Source organism: Limanda limanda, chromosome 16, assembly GCF_963576545.1.
Source record: "Limanda limanda chromosome 16, fLimLim1.1, whole genome shotgun sequence".
Lineage (NCBI taxonomy): Eukaryota > Metazoa > Chordata > Actinopteri > Pleuronectiformes > Pleuronectidae > Limanda > Limanda limanda.
Window position 1 is genome coordinate 22140439 of NC_083651.1, and position 20328 is coordinate 22160766.

General features: G+C 40.9%; 2 protein-coding genes across 5 annotated transcripts; both read left to right on the plus strand.

Moving 5' to 3' along the window:
• The first annotated feature begins 1676 nt into the window (after nt 1–1676).
• Nucleotides 1677–5376, plus strand: LOC133021826 (histamine N-methyltransferase A-like). The gene is made up of 7 exons (XM_061088812.1): nt 1677–1763; nt 1914–2056; nt 2910–2962; nt 3439–3546; nt 3960–4090; nt 4241–4334; nt 4504–5376. Exons 2-7 carry the CDS (start codon nt 1923–1925, stop codon nt 4854–4856), a joined length of 873 nt encoding a protein of 290 aa, XP_060944795.1. The 5' UTR covers nt 1677–1763; nt 1914–1922; the 3' UTR covers nt 4857–5376.
• A 1771-nt stretch (nt 5377–7147) lies between these two features.
• LOC133021827 (histamine N-methyltransferase A-like) lies at nt 7148–16224 on the plus strand. Of its 4 annotated transcripts, XM_061088813.1 has the most exons (8): nt 7149–7233; nt 7384–7526; nt 8355–8407; nt 8810–8917; nt 9585–9715; nt 9866–9959; nt 12398–12690; nt 15924–16224. In XM_061088813.1, exons 2-8 carry the CDS (start codon nt 7393–7395, stop codon nt 16050–16052), a joined length of 942 nt encoding a protein of 313 aa, XP_060944796.1. In that variant the 5' UTR covers nt 7149–7233; nt 7384–7392; the 3' UTR covers nt 16053–16224. The 4 variants fall into 4 exon arrangements, with proteins under 4 accessions (XP_060944799.1, XP_060944800.1, XP_060944796.1 ...); XM_061088816.1 differs by lacking the exon at nt 8810–8917 and having other exon boundaries at nt 7148–7233; XM_061088815.1 differs by lacking the exon at nt 15924–16224 and having other exon boundaries at nt 7150–7233; nt 12398–12885.
• Nucleotides 16225–20328: the final 4104 nt, after the last annotated feature.

A 20328-nucleotide genomic window follows, 5' to 3' on the forward strand; every position in this document is an offset into this window, starting at 1 on the left:
TAGAAGTGCACCACACTTTGGGAACATCTCATGTCAAGGTGGTCCACTTCAGGCTCTGAACGTCCTCCCATGATCGATCGATCCCTCTTTCACCTTAAATTAAATCTCTGTTCATTACATTTAACCAAAAGGTTAAAGTTTTGTATTTGACCTTTGGTTCTGTGGCTTGCAATCAAGATTTAAACTTCAATTTCAAGGGTGAAAAGGAAGCATTGGGAAATAGTCTGATATCCTCGGGTGCTTTTAAATTACATGTATTTAATTGAAAAAAAAAAGAATGACCTTCGTGTCACCTTCTTTCCCACTAATGAGAATACTTTTATTTGAAAATGAAATGCCCATGACACTCCAGTATATATAGTTGAAATGAACTGGCTGTGAACTGTGGGAGAAAAACTGACACGCCCAGAGAAGAGGCTGCAGCTGCCAGTGGATTTAAACAGCTGCTTTTAGAAGAAAGGAGCTGTTGTTGCACAAGCGTTATACACTCAGTCAACCCGTTTTTTAAGTATAATTCGTTTTTCATACTTCATTTGAACGACTCTCTTACCTTTCAATTGCCTACAATTCTGCACTTCTTTGGTAAAACATGACCTGAATTGTTGTGGAGGTCGATGGGATGTCCTCATCTGAAAGTGTTATGCAGGAAATGTAAGTTTTGCTTTGCCAAATAACAAAAGTCAGTGTCAACGAGCACTGAATTTAAAAAATGACATAACCAAGGGAAATAAAATCCAACCAGCAGCTGGTTATAAATATGGTTTTCATGTGATTGAAATGATTAGATCATCAGTGTGAAAACATCCTTAATAATCCTAAAATACTGCAAGTTGCTCTGGATGGATTTAAGATAATATGATAATGTCAAAACTAAAAGTAGTGTTCAGATTTTCTAATATAATATAATGCGTAACAAGCCCTGAAGAACAAGGCCTGCTGCAACTCTTCGTTATTTTAAATCAGTGCTGAAGACTTTCCTGTTTTCCATTACCTTTGAATAAATCTAAGATTTGTTCTTTCCTACACTGCACTGCTACTTTCACTCTTTTATTTCTTCTTTCTTTTTATTTGTTTTCAGTTCTCTTTGGGACTCTTTTCAGTTTCTTTTTAAATTACATGTTTTGCCTTATGTTACTTTGACAATTTGTCATGATGCCCTTTATATGTTATGGAAAGCACTTTGAATTGCTGTGTTGTTTACAGGTGCACAACAAATGAATTAAAGAAGCTATACATCAAATAAAAGCAATAGGTGAGATATCAGCAATAATACAGTAAAGTAATACACTATATTTTGGCAGTAAAAGTAATTGGCTTCATTACATTAAAGTAATCAGCTATTTGACAATAACAATTATAGGCTTTATATTACAATAAAAGTTATATGCTCTTGTACAATCGAAGTACACAGCTGTATTACTATAAAAGTTATAGCCCATGTATTACAATAACAGTAAAAAGAGTGTTTTAGTGTTTCACTGCAGGAAATTATATAATTTCTCCGTCAACTATTGCATAAGAAATATCTTTGTGTTGAAATGTTGTATTCCTGCAAATGACTAATGATCAGGCAGATTTGGCAAGAGTCATGATATTTGAGGGAAAACACCGGCAGCTGCCTCAGGCAAAGTTCATCTCTCTAGAGTTATGTAAGAAGAGCTCCAGTGAAAGTTGGCAAGCCAGCCTGTGGGTGGAGACAGAACTGGGACTGTTCCTTTTAAAGAGCCGGAGAGAATCGAGTCTGTGGCTTCAACAAGTTCAAGGTAATTCTTAAAAACTTTCTACGAGTGATTCAAATCAGCTCTTAAATGAAATAACTGCATAGTGCTGTTTGGGGGTATAAGCTTTAGAAAGTGTAGTAACTCTGTGCTTCTCACTTCATGTCTAACCACTCTACGTGTTATGCATTGCAGGGATCAGTCATGGCTGCAGAAACAAAGCAGACTTGTTACGAGGGCAGTGAAGTGCATAGCTTCCAGTTCTACCTGGAGCATTCTGGAGAGCATGAGGCCATTGTGCAGGGCGTCCACAGCATCCTGCCAGCCCAATTTAAAAGGTACACTCAGAGAGCTTGGAGTGCAGCACTTTTTTTTTTTTTTTTTTTCATCTTCCTGCTATACCCAGACGCAGCAGAGAGGCTGTGAGTGGCCTCTTTCTGTCTTTTTGCTTTCTGAAGGGATGGGGGATCATTCAGCTGCCTGACTGTGGTCTCAGCTAATTACTTCTCTCACAAGTTAAGCGGCTGTCTTTTCAAAGGGAGATGAAATTCTCATTAGTAATTCATGCAGGCACAAAGCTGATGGTTACTGCTAACCAATTGTAATGCATTTCTATTGGTCAAAAGCGTTTTTGTGCTTGTGCCCATTTCCAGAATCTATACAGAACCCATAGTGCAGAGGTGGGGGTGTGGCCAGGCAATTCTGTTCTCAGTTTTGCATGAAATAGTTTTATTTTCAGGTTTTGCATGTAGAATTTTAAAAACACATACAATTTGACTTTAAATATAATTAAAGCAAATATGTTTGGTGTGATTCATATTAATAATGCCATCTAAATCTAGAGCTTGAACTTCAATGGTTAGATCCTTGTACAATTCTGTGTCAACCTCTTAGCAGGATTGATGAGTGCTGTTTTTAATCAAAATACACATAGTCGCATATGCAGTTAAATATTTAAATGAAATTATTCTTACATTGTTACATAAATTGCATTCATAGATGGAAAAAACATTATTGCAACTTACACACAAACATGAATAAATGGGATTGTTCAATAACCTTCAGTGACAGATACAGCACAGGTATTTTATTTATAATATGATGCGCTATACGGTAATTAAAAGTTAATAAATGTTGTAATATTTCTCATTTAGATTTTTTGTTTTTTTCTTCTCTCTTGTGTTGATGTAGAATTGGAGCAGGTAAAAGTGGTCTGGATGTTCTGGGCGTTGGAAGTGGTGGAGGTAAGTGATGAAATACAACAACACAATACACTGTATGTATTGTAGTAGAGGTGATTTTAAGTGCAGCTCCTCCTGAGCTGAATTTCATGCTCATCATAACGCTGCAATAAGGACGATTTGTAGCAGCATTTGTGGGAGGACACTTGTTACTGAGTTCCTCTCAGGTCATGAGAGGTGAATGTAGGACACAACTGTCAATGATTAAAGCACAACGGCAGCAACAAAGTTAAGACTAAAATGATAAGATACACTCTCTGTCACTGAATCTGTATCACACACACACACACACACACACACACACACACACACACACACACACACACACACACACACACACACACAAGTGTATTAGACACATGTAATTGATAGTTCGACCTCTGCTAAGTTGTACAGTTGTTACAGAAATGTTTGCAGTGGTCAATTCAAATCCTTCATATTGAAGCAGCAGTACTCTGATGCAAAGTGGTTCCTTCCAGGGGAGGTTGACGTCCAGATGCTTTCTCTGCTGCAGTCCACATTCCCCACTGTTCCCATCACCGCTGACATCGTGGAGGGCAGCGCGGAGCTAACAGAAAACTTTAAAGGTATCAACAATTCAAGAGCACCACAACAAGAGCTGTCTTTTTCTGTCTTCCTTTTCGCAGTGGAAGTACAGGTTGGTTCAGCTGCTTCCTAAAAAGAACCTTTGAAAGAGGGAACACAAAAAGCACAAAATTATGACCACAGGTCAAAGATCACCAAAGTTTAAGTCCTCACAAAGCCATGCTACTTAAACCCTGTAGAACATCTATGGAGAGACCGGAAGGTGACAGTTGATTGTGAAAATCTGCCAGTAATAATGGGAGAATTAGCCTCAGGATGTGCAAGGTTTATGGAAGAAGACGATGATAGATTTTAGCTTTTGATTTTAAGTAAATTTGTTAAAATTTCAAATTTTGCAAATGCATCTGTCACTAACATTCCTGATTGTTCTTTCTCTGTTCTGTCCGACCTTTAGCTTTGGTAGCAAAGACAACCAGCCTTCAGAAGGTCCAGTTTGCTTGGCACATCATGCACAGCGGGGACTATGAGAAGCAAGTGAAAGCGAAGGGAGACGTGAAAAAGTTTGACTTCATACACATGATCCAGGTATTCGGAGTGTGCTGTGTGTCAGTGTCTCACTTTGTGAAAGCAGCTCATGTTACTCATGTGTCCTCTGTCTCTATCGTACATGAAGTGAGTACTGTCATGTATTCAGCCTTTACTCGTAAAATAGAAACCTCTCTCTCCTCTGAACAGATGATCTACTATGTGGACAACGTCGATGACACCATCAAGTTCTTCCACAGCCTTCTGAAAAACAACGGCACACTCATGATCATCGTTGAAGCAGGTAAATATGTAGTTATTGTGAAATTGTGAAATATCAATCATCCGTCTAAATTGCCAAAATCGATTCTTAATAGTCCTGTTGCTTCCTGATTCTTCCTACTACTTAAGTGTGAATGTCCCTAGTGTCCCTCTGGAATCACTGTGCTCTTTAATCTCTCCCCACTCTGCAGCCCACAGCGGCTGGGACACCCTGTGGAAGACGTTCAAGAAGGAGCTCTGCGTCGACGCCATCACGGAGTACCGCTCGTCAGCAGAGGTTATCTCCAGCCTGAAGAGCCAGGGCCTGAAGTACGAGGAGCACATCATCGACAACACCTTCGACATCACCGAGTGCTACGATCCAAACAGCACCACTGGGGCACGTTTGTTGAGTTTCATGACAGCGACAAAGAACTTCCACCAGTCTCTCTCCCAGGAAGTCAGAGCTGGAATCCTGGAGCTCCTCAGGAACAAGTGCAGCACGTTAAAAGACGGCCGGGTGATGTTCAACAGCGAAGTGAGATGCATACTGGTTCATGCCTGAGTTTCTGTCCTGTTCTCCATTCAGTTAATTATGACATTTGCACTTTCAAGATTTACTTTGAGAAGTAGTTTTCAGTCTCTTCAACCAAAGTGCAACTCAAATTTCGTGATTACTGAAATGTTCCATAAAAGCAATGAAACAATTGTGGCTTGAATCAATATAATAAAACTTTTTGAAACATAAAGAAGTGTCGTTTCATGACAACTCCTTTTAAACAGTTTTTTGTTGTTTATCACACAATGTACTGATCTGCTGCTGCTGTAAGACTCTGGCCCAAGAACAATTTTCCCGTGGGGACGATAAAGTATATTGGATTTGATTTGGTTTAAATTCACATCTAATCTAAATCTTGGGTATTACAGCTTAACTCTGCAGTTCCCCTCGGATCCCTCTAGGGTCTATCAAGTCTTTCAGCTGACTGTTTGTTTGTTTCTGCAGCTTTACTGTTTTACCCTCATGGCTCATGTCTTCACATTTTTAAATCACACTGTTTAAATAAAGAAATAATCACAATAAACCACTGAAGAATCCTGTGAAGCATTGATTCAATCTAAAAAACGTAAGGTAGCATTGATTTGATAGAGAAGGCAGAGTTTTCCTCCTGGACTTAACTTGAACTTGTAGTTTTGACAGTTTCTGTTCGAATCCACATCGAGAGACAGCTGAGCTCTACACAACCTCCAAATGGCACCATCCCATCATACATCACTTCTACTACAAGCATACTAGGTGTGCTGCATTATATAGGTACAGATCTAAGAGCAGGAAACAATATGTATGTTGTGCAGGAAATATATTTCATTCTTCTTTCTTGGCAAACTAGAATTCTCGCCCTGCGTTTGTACGCCACCACCAACCAGTCAGTCTCTCCAGGTTCCTGACATATTGACTTCACAATAATAAGAGGTCCCTGTAACCTTTAAACTTTGACCAGTAAATAACATGTGGACTGAGGCCGAGCACTCGTCCTCCTCAGGTTTTCAAAATAAGACACATTCTTATTGAAACACGTTGGACAGTTGATAAGTATAGAAACAAACAGGAAGTGACAGTCAGGAGCCATCCCTACTTTAAACAGTGTTTAATTACACAAACCTGCTAAATTACCAAACACACAGAGATGAAGCTGATGAATGAAACAATGGTCCAACATGTCTGATCTTATATTTATCTTCAGGTCACAGACTGGACAGAGGTCAGCAGCATGTTGAGAGTTTGTGTTGACATGATGACGATCCACAACAACAGGAGGACACATTCAAATATTCATATTTATTTATTCAGGTTGAGTCCCTGCAGTCTGTCAGAGATCAGCTGTTCTTCTCTGGCTTCAGCTCTGAGGTCAAACCCCTCTCATCTGAGATAACTGAATCTGAGATGCAACAACCCGCGGGACTCAGGAGTGAAGTAGCTTTGTGGTTTTCTACAGAGTCCAACCTGTCAACTGGAGACTCTGAGGTCAGTTAACTGACTGACTTTTGTAGATCTCATATCTATAAAACAGTATTTATACACAATTTATCTCATTTAATTCTAATTTAACATAATTCATCTTCAAACATAACTTGAATCCGTTTGTTATTAATCTGTGACATTATAAATATTCAGCTACATGTTAAAACACAGAATTTAGTTCTGGATTTCCTGAACTGATCTGCAGGACAGAGACCGGGTCCAAATAATCAATTTTGACTGAATCAGGACTCGTTTTTAGTCCAACATGTCTGATTTCATATTTATCTTCCATGTTATGAGTCATGAATATGTGTCTGTTATTTTCACACATGAACTCAATTTAATTTACAGTTTAGTTGTATTCTTTATCCAGGTTGGAGGGCTACAGTGTGTCAGAGATCAGCTGTTCTTCTCTGGCTTCAGCTCTGAGGTCAAACCCCTCTCATCTTAGAGAACTGGATGTGAATGTCAACAGCCTGCAGGACTCAGGAGTGAAGGAGCTCCGTGTTCTACAGCAGAGTTCAACCTGTCGACCGGAAACTCTGAGGTCAGTCGATGGTTGGAGTCAGTCCAGGCTGCTTTCATCAGTATTTTAGAGTATTTTAAGAGACAGTGAGACAGTATGTGTCCTCAGAGACAGTGAGACAGTGTGTCCTCAGAGACAGTGAGGACACACATTGGAGATCCGGCTGCGGCAGCGGCAGCGGCCACTGGCTGGGAGCCCCTGCGAGCAGCCCAACCCGAGGTTGCTGTTGGTGGAGCTACAGAGCCTCCCGCTCCTCTGGTTGAGAGGGGGGGCTAGGGTTATGTAAGAAGAGATCTAGGGAAAGTTGGCCAGCCAGCCTGTGGGTGGAGACAGAGCTAGGACTGCTCCCTATAAAGAGCGGGAGAGAATCGAGTCTGTGGCTTCCACAAGTTTAAGGTAATTCTTACAAACTTTCTATGAGTGATTCAAATCAGCTCTTTAATGAAATAACTGCATAGTGCTGTTTGGGGGTATTAGCTTTAGAAAGTGTGGTAACTCTGTGCTTCTCACTTCATGTCTAACCACTCTACGTGTTATGCATTGCAGGGATCAGTCATGGCTGCAGAAGCAAAGCAGACTTGTTACGAGGGCAGTGCAGTGCAAAGCTTCCAGTTCTACCTGGAGCATTCTGGAGAGCATGAGGCCATTGTGCAGGGCGTCCACAGCATCCTGCCAGCCCAATTTAAAAGGTACACTCAGAGAGGTTGAGGTGCAGCACTTTCCTTTTTTTTTATCATCTTCCTTCTTTTTTGACTACATATACCAAGAGGCAGCAGAAAGGCTGTGAGTGGCCTCTTACTGTCTTTGTGCTTTCTGAAGGGATGGGGGATCATTCAGCTTCCTGACTGAGGTCTCAGCTATTTACTTCTCTCACAAGTTAAGAGGCTGTCTTTTCAAAGGGAGATGAAATTCTCATTAGTAATTCATGCAGGCACAAAGCTGGTGGCTACTGCTAACCAATTGTAATGCATTTCTATTGGTCAAAAGCCTTTTTGTGTGCTTGTGCCCATTTCCCAAAATCTATACAGATCCCATAGTGCAGAGGTGGGGGTGTGGCCAGGCAATTCTGTTCTCAGTTTTGCATGAAATAGTTTTATTTTCAGGTTTTGCACCTAGAATTTTGAAAACACTTGCAATTTTGACTTTAAATATTATCAAAACAAATACGTTTTGTGTTATTCTTTTATATATCTACTGCTTGCATGACAAATAAATGTCTGAGTCCACCTCTTATCAGGATTGATAGGTGCTGTCTATATTCAGCCACAAATACATATAGTCATATATGTGCAGTAAAATATGTAAATTAAATTATTCTTGCATTGTTACATAAATTGCCTTCAAAGATGGAAACATATTCTTGCAACTTACACACAAACATGAATAAATGGTCTTATTCAATAACTATAATATGTATAATATTATGTGCTATTGGGTAATTAAAAGTTCATATATGTTGTAATATTTCTCATTTTCATTTATTTTTCTTTCTTCTTTCTTCTCTTGTGTTGATGTAGAATTGGAGCAGGTAAAAGTGGTCTGGATGTTCTTGGTGTTGGAAGTGGTGGAGGTAAGTGATGAAATACAACAACACAATACACTGTATGTATTGTAGTAGAGGTGATTTTAAGTGCAGCTCCTCCTGAGCCGAGTTTCATGCTCATCATAACGCTGCAATAAGGAGGATTTGCAGCAGCAAATGTGGGAGGACACTTGTTACCCAGTTCCTCTCATGTCATGAGAGGTGAATGTAGGACACAACTGTCAATGATTAAAGCACAGCGGCAGCTACAAAGTTGTCTGTCCTACACACACACACACACACACACACACACACACGTGTATTAGACACATGTAATTGACAATTCGACCTTTCTTAAGTTGTACAGTTGTTACAGAAATGTTTGCAGTGGTCAATTCAAATCCTTCACATTGAAGCAGCAGTACTCTGATGCAAAGTGGTTTCTTCCAGGGGAGGTGGACGTCCAGATGCTTTCTCTGCTGCAGTCCACATTCCCCACTGTTCCCATCACCGCTGACATTGTGGAGGGCAGCGCGGAGCTCACAGAAAACTTTAAAGGTATCAACAATTCAAAAGCACCACAACAAGAGCTGTCGTTTTCTGTCTTCCTTTTTGCAATAGAAGTACATGTAGGTTCAGCTGCTTCCTAAAAAGAACCTTTGAAGGAGAGAACACAAAAAACACAAAATGATGACCACAGGTCAACGATCACCAAAGTTTAAGTCCGCACAAAGCCATGCTGCAGATTTGCTTCACCACGGGAAGCAGATGTTTTATCCGCCTCCTGACTATTGCTGATGGAGGTGAGAAGGGAGGCGAAGGTTTGTACGATTATCTGAGAATAAGGACGTTTGTTGAACAGTCTTCACACAAAGTGGGAGTGGCAACACCTCAACCTTTAGCAAGACAGTGAAGAACACTGTCAAGAAAATACTGTAATGGCTTTGGGACACGACTCTGCCTGTCCTTAAGTGATCCAGCCAGAGACTTAAACCCTGTAGAACATCTATGGAGAGACCGCAAGATGACAGTTTATTGTGAAAATCTGCCAGTAATAATGGGATAATTAGCCCTGATCAGGATGTGCAAGGTCTGAATACTTCTTCAGATGACAAATTTATATTTATATTTTAAGTAAATTTGTTCAAATGTCTAATTTTGCAAATGTATCAATTTAATCTGTCAACTCCCAGATCATTCTTTCTCTGTTCTGTCCGACCTTTAGCTTTGGTAGCAAAGACCACCAGCCTCCAGAAGGTCCAGTTTGCTTGGCACATCATGCACAGCGGGGACTATGAGAAGAAAGTGAAAGTGAAGGGAGACGTGAAAAAGTTTGACTTCATACACATGATCCAGGTATTAGGAGTGTGCTTTGTGTCAGTGTCTCACTTTGTGAAAGCAGCTCATATTACTCATGTGTCCCGTGTCTCTATAGTACATGCAGTGAATGCTTTCATGTATTCAGCCTTTACTCTGTAAATAGAAACCTCTCTCTCCTCTGAACAGATGATCTACTATGTGGATAACGTTGATGACACCATCAAGTTCTGCCACAGCCTTCTGAAAAACAACGGCACACTCATGATCATCGTTGAAGAAGGTATAGTGGATATAAAAAGTCTACACACCCCTGTTAAAATGCAAGGATTTTGTATAAACCCAAACACAACTACGATTCTACGATTAATGTGACAAGTGGGTTAAACCAGCGGAGTTGTCCGGCTGACGGTGGCTGGTTAGAGCACTGACGGCATGTGTGTACGGTCACATACGGTTATAACGAACTTTCATAACGGCGCTAGCGGGCTAGCCACCATGCTAACTGCTGTGGTAACAGCAGATTACTCGGGTAGGCTTCTCTAAGCTCGTCTTCCGTTGCGCCACCTACTGTTCTGGCGGTGAATTGTTTTCAGTACCAACAGTTGTCGGGGAACTATGAATGAAAAAGTGTCCGTCGGATCTGTCCGTCCGTCTGTAACGGATTCGGATTAGCATACTGGCGCCCAGTGATGGAATGTAACGAAGTATTTTTACTTCGTTACTGTACTTAAGTACATTTTTACGTATCCGTACTTTACTTAAGTAAAAATAATAGTGCATACTTTTTACTTTTACTCCGTTACATTTTGCAGCTATTATCTATACTTTTACTCCGCTACATTTCTACAATATGTGTCGTTACTCGTTGCTCCGTCACTGACCGCCAGCGCTCCACACGCGCACACACAGTCACACACGCGCACACGCAGCCACACACACGCCAACAAACATTTCCACCGTTCCTGTTAAAGTTCGTAGTTGATCACTATCTAACCATCAGCTACTCTGTTTAGCGCTGGGCCGACGGAGGGTGCCCACTTGTCAGCTCCGCATCTGGGTGACACACACACACACACACACACACACAGTCACACACAGTGGCCGGTAAGCAGCCGTACGGACCACTCCGTGAAGAAGGAGGAGGAGACGTTTCTTTAGTGTTAACGCTGCCACTTTATTTATTGACTGTCCTCCGGAGCAACACTGTCATCACCTCTAGGTGGTCGTTCACTTCTCGTATTCACACACTTCTTGCGCAAGTTACCCAGGTGCACTACGTCACTCTCTGGGCCCGTTCCTTAAAGGGGCAGGCCATACTTGCAAATGTTGTTGCTTATAATAATTACTAGTAGTGACATCTGTAGAGGCATGAGTATTACCAGTAGCTATATCTGCATTCTTTATCAAAATGGCACAGCCTATACATTGAGAGACAACCCATTGCGTGAGTACTTTTACTTTTAATACTTAAAGTAAATTTAAAAGTCAGTACTTTTTAGTTTTACTTAAGTAGGATTGTTGATGTAGTACTTTTACTTTTACTTAAGTATATATTTTCCTGGGTACTTGTACTTTTACTTAAGTACTAAACTTCAGTACTTCCTCCACCACTGCTGGCGCCTTAAGGCCCCTGTTCCAGCTGGTGTTCTTTGGGTGATGTGCAGTGTTGCTTTTGCGCCAAACAAACCTTTTGGAATTATGGCCAAAAAGTTCCACCTTGGTTTCATCAGACCATAACACATTGTCCCACATGCTTTTTGGAGACTTCATGTATGTTTTTGCAAAATTTAACCTGGCTTGGATATTTTTCTTGGTAAGAAAAGGCTTGTGTCTTGACACTCTACCCCATAGCCCAAACATATGAAGAATACGGGAGATTGTTGTCACATGTAGTTCAAAGCCAGTCCTTGCCAGAAATTCCTTCAGCTCCTGTTGCTGTAGGCCTCTTTGAAGCCTCCCTGACCAGTTTTCTTCTTGTCTTTTCACTAATTTTGGAGGGATGTCCAGTTCTTGGTAATGTCACTGTCCGCCACTTGATGATGGCTGTCTTCACTGTGTTCCATGGTATATCTAATACCTTGGAAAATTATTTTGTACCCTTCTCCTGACCGATACCTTTCAACAATGAGATCCCTCTGATGCTTTGGAAGCTCACTGCAGACCATGGCTCTTGCTGTAAGTTGCAACTAAGTCAATGTCAGGAAAATCATACTAGAACAGCTGAACTTTATTTTGGAGTAATCAGAGTCACTGTACATGATGGCAGGTGTGTCCTGACTACTATTTAACATGAGTTTTAATTTGATTGGTTAATTTTCAATACAGCCACATCCCCAGTTATAAGAGGGTGTGCACACTTATGCAACCCCATTATTTTAGTTTTTTAATTAAATTTTTCCCACTAAAAGGTTTCAGTTTGTTTTTTCAATTCGATTCTTCACGTTATAGGTCACATTAAAGGTGGAAAAAATTCAGACAGGATTTTTCTTTGTCTCATTTGTTTACATCACAAAAACCTTGCATTTAACAAGGGTGTGTAGACTTTTTATATCCACAGTATATCACTTCTTCAACGATGATCATGAGTATAACTGCACTCACTGCAAAACAAGAAACACATCCATCTTTACTTCATCTAACAACATCACTACTAAAGGGTGAATGTCCCTAGTGTCCCTCTGGAATCACTGTGCTCTTTAATCTCTCCCCACCCTGCAGCCCACAGCGGCTGGGACACCCTGTGGAAGACGTTCGAGAAGGAGCTCTGCGTCGACACCATCCCGGAGTCCCGCTCGTCAGCAGAGGTGATCTCCAGCCTGAAGAGCCAGGGCCTGAAATACGAGGAGCACATCATCCAAAACACCTTTGACATCACCGAGTGCTACGATCCAAACAGCACCACGGGGGCACGTTTGTTGAGTTTCATGACACAGACAAAGAACGTCCACCAGTCCCTGTCCCAGGAAGTCAGAGCTGGAATCCTGGAGCTCCTCAGGAACAAGTGCAGCACGGTAAAAGACGGCCGGGTGATGTTCAACAGCAACGTGAGATGCATACTGGTTCATGCCTGAGTCTTACTTTGAGAAGTAGTTTTCAGTCTCTTCAACCAAAGGGCAACTCAAATATCGTCATTACTGAAATGATCCACAAAAGCAATGAAACAATTGTGGCTTGAATCAATATAATAAAACTTTTAGAAACATTAAGAGGTGTCGTTTCATGCCAACTCCTTTGAAACACTTTTTTATCGTTTGTCCCACAATGTACTGATCTGCTGCTGCTGTAAGACTCTGGCCCAAGAACAATTTCCCCGTGGGTACGATAAAGTATATTGGATTTGATTTGATTTGATTTAAATTCATGTCTAATCTAAATCTTGGGTATTACAGCTTAAATCTGCAGTTCCCCTCGGATCCCTCTAGGGCAGTGGTTCTCAAAGTGGGGGGTGCAAACACTCTCAAGGGGGGGGTGCGATGTCACAGACGGAGAAAAAAAAAAAAACAGACCGGCGACCTGTCACTGGTTAGTGAAAGCTCCCTCAGTGGCGAAATGCAAGGGGCTGGACTGACACAAACAAATCAAATACTGTTTCGTTCATGATCCACCAATCAAAAGAGGAGTGTTATCATTTGAATGCATGTTGCACGTACACTTCCGAGTATAAAAGTAACCGCAGGCATGGTCAGCGCTCACCCTCACTGAGAAGACACCCTGCAGAGTTTGTGCGATTGCTCTTGTTTCCTCTATCATTCAGAATGTCATTGCTTTATAGACAGTATTTTTAAAGACTCACTCCTTCCTTAGTAATACCTTCCTGCACCTGCAGTAGGCCTATATCCGTAGCCTGATCTAAGGAGTAATTTGCTCCACAGTCTTTTTAGAAAGCTCTTAGCCCCAAGAGCTAGCCTTCTAGCTAGCTAACTTCTTCCAACTGCAGATAGCCCTTCTCTCCTTAACACCTAACTTTACATCTTCAATCATCATGTTTCTGTATCATAAAAGTCAGGCAACCGATGCGCCAGTTGCGAAGAAGCCAAAGCTTCACAAATATGACAAGAGCTGTTTGCAGTTTGGTTTCACCGTCACTGGCACGACTGGGCAATGTCCTCAGTGTGTTCTGTGTGCGAGTTTGAGAACCCCATCTCTAGGGTCTATCAAGTCTTTCAGCTCACTGTTTGTTTGTTTCTGCAGCTTTACTGTTTTACCCTCATGGCTCATGTCTTCACATTTTTAAATCACACTGTTTAAATAAATAAATAATCACAATAAACCACTGAAGAATCTTGTACAGCATTCATACAATCATAAAAACCATGAGGTAGCATTGATTTGATAGAGAAGGCAGAGTTTTCCTCCTGGACTTAACTTTAACTTGATGTTTTGACAGTTTCTGTCCGAATGCACATCGAGGGACAGCTGAACTCCACACAACCCCAAAATTGCACCATCCCATCATACATCACTTCTACTACAAGCATACTAGGTGCGCTGCATTATATAGTTACAGATCTAAGAGCAGGAACACACACACTGTATATTTGACATTAATTGAATTCTGTAAATTCTCTAACATAAAACTGAGAAAAACAAGGTAATAGACAAATTAAATCTCTGCAAAAGTTAATCCTATCCGACAATAGTCAACATTGCAGCAACTATACTACACCAATCTCTCACATATCTGTGGTGGAATTGATGGAGACCCTTTTTGGCAGCTGTATTTTGTCTAAATAAAATGTCTCACAGTAAATATTATTATTTAAGTAATTCACTTTGCAAGTTTGGATGTGGGACGAGAGCAGAATTGGACAGCTGAGATAAAGAAAACCTCAACAGTAATCTCATTGGAATGTGACATTTTGAAACACTCAAAACACGTGTTTCATCAGCAAGCGTGAACAGGAATGGAAGAATAAATCATTTGAACTAGTCACTGTCCAGCCAGTGGTGGTGTTTAGATTATTATTTTATTATTATACAACATGTATTGTGTTTAAAGCAGGAACGAGGATTAATTAGTCTACATTATTATATTTTGACCCCAGATCTGTTTTAATGAATTCAAAGTTTCTCCTTCAGTGTAAATGCTGATGTGTCTTAGATTCACTTCCTGTTACAGTCTTGCTTCCCATGTGTCACATGGTCTCCTCCAGTTCCTCACTCCTCTTTAGCTCTTTGTCTTTCTGAGTGAGCTGAGCCTTTCTCTGCTGAATCCTCTGAGCTTTTTGTCTGAGCTCCAGTTGGAGCTTGTTCCCCATAGGGCTCCATTCACTCTCCACCAGAATAACTAGCACTTTTAGAGACTCTAGTTCAGCTTTGTGTGCAGACTTTATCTCACGTATTGCAGAGTATGAGGCGTCTCTGAGGCCCTGCACTGTTCTGGGACAGAAGCAAACTGCACCGGTCAACACGTCTGACAAATAGAATCATTGGTGTAAGTTCATGGCTGAATCTCCAGTCCCACCTTTGTACAAACCTGCAGCTATTTGTTCAGTTTAGTTTAATCTCAGGACACAACTCCTTGAATCAATATGCAATGCAATGCACTATCTAAGTGTATTCATTTCATTCTGTTCAAGTTCTATACATATTATTGTATTTATATACACCCCCCTTACTGTTGTTCATATACAGGATCTATACACATGCAAATATCGTGCAAACTTTCTTTTGTTGTCCTGCTTAGATGTAAAACTGCTTTTGCAGTACAGTGTCAGTGCTGAATTTCTCAATATGGAAAACTGGATATAATAAACAATCTTTATTACATTAATTAACAACCTGAAAATCTAAAACTTTAGGCAAAACATAAATGAATACTACGGAAAAGTAGACTGGCAACTATTAAACACGATCACGATTCTGCCTCTGTGAACATTAGAGAGATTTGTTGTGTTTTGACTTTTGATATTTGTTTTGGACTCACAGTCTACTTGAGTTTGGACTTTGTTCTGTATGTTTGGATTTATTTGCACATTGAGTTGTTTGTTTCCTGTCTTATTTTGACATTTTATTCCTTGTGTGTCTCTCTTGCTTTACTTCCTGTCTTTGTCTGTTTTCCCTCCTTTATTGATTACCTGCCTGTCTTTGATTATCCTGTGTCTTATTAACCTTGTGTATTTAGTCTCTGTGTTTTCTGTGTCTTTGTTCTTTTCAGTTCCTCAGTGTTGTAGCATTTTCTTGAGGTTTTCCTTGTGTTTATGTTTATTTAGTCTCCCTTCATGTTTTGCACTCTGCTTTTCAGACTCCCCATCTGTTCACCATACCAGTAAGTCAAGTAAGAGCATTTTGTTTGATCCCTCCTCGGCTCTTCCTGCACCTGACACATCCAGGTGAGAACGAACACATTGAAGTGGGTCAACAAACAAACTGAAGGAGGTCAAGGGCAGATCTCAAGTATAAGTCAGGTCAGAACCAATATCTCCAGGACCTCCATGACATCTGCCCTCAGCACAACCTGAAGTCATCTGGCCGTGTGGTGGCCTTCTTGAGTACCAGTAAGAATAAACATATAATATAACAATAAACATAAACATGAGCTTGTCTTATCTTGTCTTGTCTTATTTTCTACTCGAGTTGCATATTGCCAGGTAGGATGAACACAATCCTCTGACCTCACAACAAAGATTATTTATAATAAGCTCTGTACATAACATCCACCACACAAATAATGTAAAGTAACATCTGTTGACAAGGAATAATTCTGAAGTATCTCTGGAGCATTAACACAGCACGAGAGAACAGCCCATTATAAACAGGTAGGTTTAGAATGGGGACTGCACCAGTTTTCTCAATTCAATTTCTATTTGATACCTGCTTTATCTGTAGAAAAGATTTTATAATCAAAATGAAACTGAATGAAGGTTCGCTCCAGTTGTTAATTAAAAACCATTGAAACTTAAGAGGCTACTACTTATTTCTGTTTCGAATAAAACCCTTATAGATGTCCAATATAATTACAAAGACCTACATCACAAATAACATGAACAGACTTCCCTTCCCTCTATTGCAGTTCGCTGTAAAGCCAGCAGATGGCGCTACATAACCATGTATCCAGCTGAGCCTGCTGCCCGTGCCCTGCTGCAGTGTTTCCAGCAGATGGCACACTGGCCTCACGTCCACATGTAACACAACAGCCAAGAGTGAGAACACCAACTTTTAATAAACATGACCTAAAAAAACCCCACCATGTCTTAATGTGTTGAAGAATAATCTCATGTTCCCAATTCACAGTGAGAGTCGCACACGCACAAAGTCACGACAAACCGCCGAGCTCTCGTCTCAGGCCGTCCCGCAAATGCATTCTGGCTGCTCATTTAGCTCATTAGCTTTAATAGGTCAGTAATTGAAATTCATCAGAAATTCTTGTCAGTGCACTCCCCCCTGATGTCAGTGGGCTTTCAGCACCTGCTCAGGCTCCATTACCAGGGGTCCTCGCCGGGCCCTCTCCTGCTCCACGGAGTGACAGAGCATTAGTCACCGAGATAATCAACCTCAAGACATTGTTTGCCGCTAATGCTAATCAAGAACTATTTACCTCGCATGCCAGTTGGTGGCTTATCGAAAGGAGAAGTTCTCTCCTCGAGATAAATGGGATGAAATGTTGAACGGATCGTCTCGTTTTCCAGGTGATTGATTAGGCGGAGTGGGGCCGAACAGCTGGATGTTGTTATATTGTTAGCTGGATTTTGTTTTTGTGCGGTGCCGGTGGCGCACCTATTAGCTGGTGACAAGCCACGTATCTCCAGAGTGCATTTCCCTATATGAAACTCGGCAGCATGATATTTGTGAAGGCGGTGGACTGTTCCGAATCCATAAATACTTGCTTCAGTTGCCACGGTGCAGGTCAGACGCTGCAGCTGTGCAGTTGGGAGAAGCCTCCAGGTGAAAGCTCTTCGTCAAGAAAGCTTTTTCTCCAGTCCATCTGGCCAGAGATGAACTGGAGAAAAGCTTTCTGGCTCTGAAGTGCTCATCAGTTTTTACTTTCACTCATCCTGAACGTAATGTGGAAACAGGCCATGTGGTCAAAGTGTGAATATCAGTGTTTATTCTTCATCTGAGCTGGTTTTTGTGTGATGTGATGACTTGTTTCCCACATTCTGCTCCCTGTGGGTGAACTCGTCTGCGTGTTGCCTTTTGGTGCTGAGGCGAATGCAGAGATACCAGTGAACCAGAGTTACCTTCATTTTCTGAGAATAAATGAAATTACTGAGGTTTCATATAAAACAGATACATTTTGGCATTAAAAAAGTGGCAGATTGAGCATTTTTATGATTAATGGGCCATAAAGAGGCAGTGAATTAAGGTTTAGAAAAATCCTAGGAGCTAATTATTTATCCAACATCCAGGCAAAAGTTCATGATTCAGTCAGTTGCATGTTTAAGTTATTCCTTGTTTACTGTGAGCTCTGTAGCTTTTATTAGAAGCCACACATCGATGAATATATTATCAAAATTGTTCCTCGTTCAAACATATTCTGCACTTCCAAAAAAAAGTATTGTTTATATTGTTAGCAAGTGACTTGTTTATAATTTAAAAAAACGGCACTTATAGCATAGGGGCACTTTAGGGGCCAATCGGATCTTAGCAGGGGCCGATGCCCCCTCTACCCCTGCCCTGGATCCGCCCCTGTGACACATACACCATTTGAAAGCAAACTAAAGTAAAACATTTAATCTTGTACAGAAAATATTCATCTGTTTTGATGAAAATTACTTTGTAGTTTATGTTTTTACACTGAACTGATAGTAAAAACAATAGGAAGGTCCAAATGAAATATTTTATTTTCTTAATGTGGAACTGCAGTAAAACATTTTCAAATACCTTTTTGAGGGATCTTCCTGATAATTATTTCAGAAGTTTATTAAAATAACCCCAAAAACCATCAATTTATGAGAACATAGAGGGATCCTCCACCTAATCCTGCCTGTCATCAGCACATTAATGATACAACTGCCTATCCCACTTGTTTTTAAAGGCAAAATCATACAAATATTATGTTTTTTGCAAAGCTGGATATTCACAGTTTGGCCAAATTGACTCTTCAGATGTCTGTCTTCTTTAATACGGCTTCTTGCTCCTGGTCCCCTCTGTGAGGAGAGGCAGCATCAGGCCAGAGGCGTCTTCTATCAGCCTACATGTCAGCGTTTAGACCTCTCAGGGACCAGAGCAGGACATAAACCGGCCCTAAAATACATCACACACACTTTAATAGGCAGAGGCTGCAGCCCGGGCCTTGAAATATAGCTCTGATAGCGCTGCTGTAAATGGCCGGCCCTCTGCAGCATATATTTCATTCTGGAGAATTAGCCGTGTTTAGCGGCAGCTTCTTTATAGCAGCTGTCCTCCATAGTTCAGCAGAATATCTCCCTGTGATTGACGACGGAGGATTTGTTTTGCCTTTTGTAAATTTGGTTTAACATCAATTAGCTGGGCACAAAACAAGATGGAGGGCGGAAATACCAGGTTTAGAATTCAGACCTTTTTCTCGTCGTGCAGATGTTGATTTGTGCCGTGGAAGAAGCGGCTCGCTGGCTTAAGTCATTCCAATGAGATTAACCACGAATCAGAAAGGGTGGGATCGGGCGACTCGGCTCTAATCAAGTTTACCTTTGTCTGCCTCATTAATCTCGGGATCCGGGGCCTTCCAGTCCGATCCTCAGGATTGTTCCTGTGGATTTGAATGTGGAGAATTGCCACAGATAAAGAATGGCGCCATATTTATTCTGCCAGGCCTGAAACCCCCCATTAATTGACCCGCTTCTGTTCATGCAACATCTCGATCAATTACAGATAGCACAACACATTTAGTGAATTCATAAATTATATATCTCAGCGTATAGGCCTTACGATTTTTGTGCTGCAACTGAGAAACTTCTCATGTCGAGGGGAAAAGTTGAGAAATAAATATGCTACTTCAGAGGAACTCGGTACGAGCCTGACAAACGGTGATAACAATTTTGAGAAACAAGTTGATATTGACTCTGAGCCATCCTCTTTTAAGCCCACGTTTGCTATTTGATAAAAAAAAGAGTCACTGTCACTCGTTGGCTTTGTCAAACAGGAGAGTTCCTGAGGGGGAGAGGCTCCTTAATTACACTCAGTGACGTTAACGAACCCCCCGACTCCCCTCACATGCTGCTGTGTTCGGGGGGGTGTTTGCAATTTGTTTACTGTTGTGGGATGTGGAAGAAAATAGGAAAGCCTTATGTAATGCTGATTGTTAAGCTTATTACGTTTTTTTTTTAGATTCCCATTAACACACACACACACACACACACACACACACAGTCATGTCTCCATGACTTCAAAGGATTTTACATTGACTTACATAAGTTATAAGTAATTAGGTTTAATGGGTTAACTTGCCTTAACCTTTATCTTAAACTTAACCTAACTTAAACAAAATTTAAATTTACGTTATGGGGACTGGATTTTTATCCACAAAATGTGAACAGGTTTAAGTCCCTATACTTGAATGGACCACACACACACACACACACACACACACACACACACACACACACACACACACACACACACACACACACACACACACACACACACACACACACACACACACACACACACACACACATAAACTCATGTACCATTTTATGTTATTCTATGCCATATGAGTAAGTCTGCAT

What these genes read in the sequence shown, in the direction of transcription:
- LOC133021826 (XM_061088812.1), top strand. Translation starts at nt 1,923, where the DNA reads ATGGCTGCAGAAACAAAGCAGACTTGTTACGAGGGCAGTGAAGTGCAT. An exon ending in GCTAACAGAAAACTTTAAAG is followed by an intron (nt 3,547 to 3,959) that starts GTATCAACAATT and finishes TCCGACCTTTAG; the next exon opens with CTTTGGTAGCAAAGACAACC. An exon ending in ACTTCATACACATGATCCAG is followed by an intron (nt 4,091 to 4,240) that starts GTATTCGGAGTG and finishes TCCTCTGAACAG; the next exon opens with ATGATCTACTATGTGGACAA.
- LOC133021827 (XM_061088813.1), top strand. Translation starts at nt 7,393, where the DNA reads ATGGCTGCAGAAGCAAAGCAGACTTGTTACGAGGGCAGTGCAGTGCAA. An exon ending in CTGCCAGCCCAATTTAAAAG is followed by an intron (nt 7,527 to 8,354) that starts GTACACTCAGAG and finishes GTGTTGATGTAG; the next exon opens with AATTGGAGCAGGTAAAAGTG. An exon ending in ACTTCATACACATGATCCAG is followed by an intron (nt 9,716 to 9,865) that starts GTATTAGGAGTG and finishes TCCTCTGAACAG; the next exon opens with ATGATCTACTATGTGGATAA.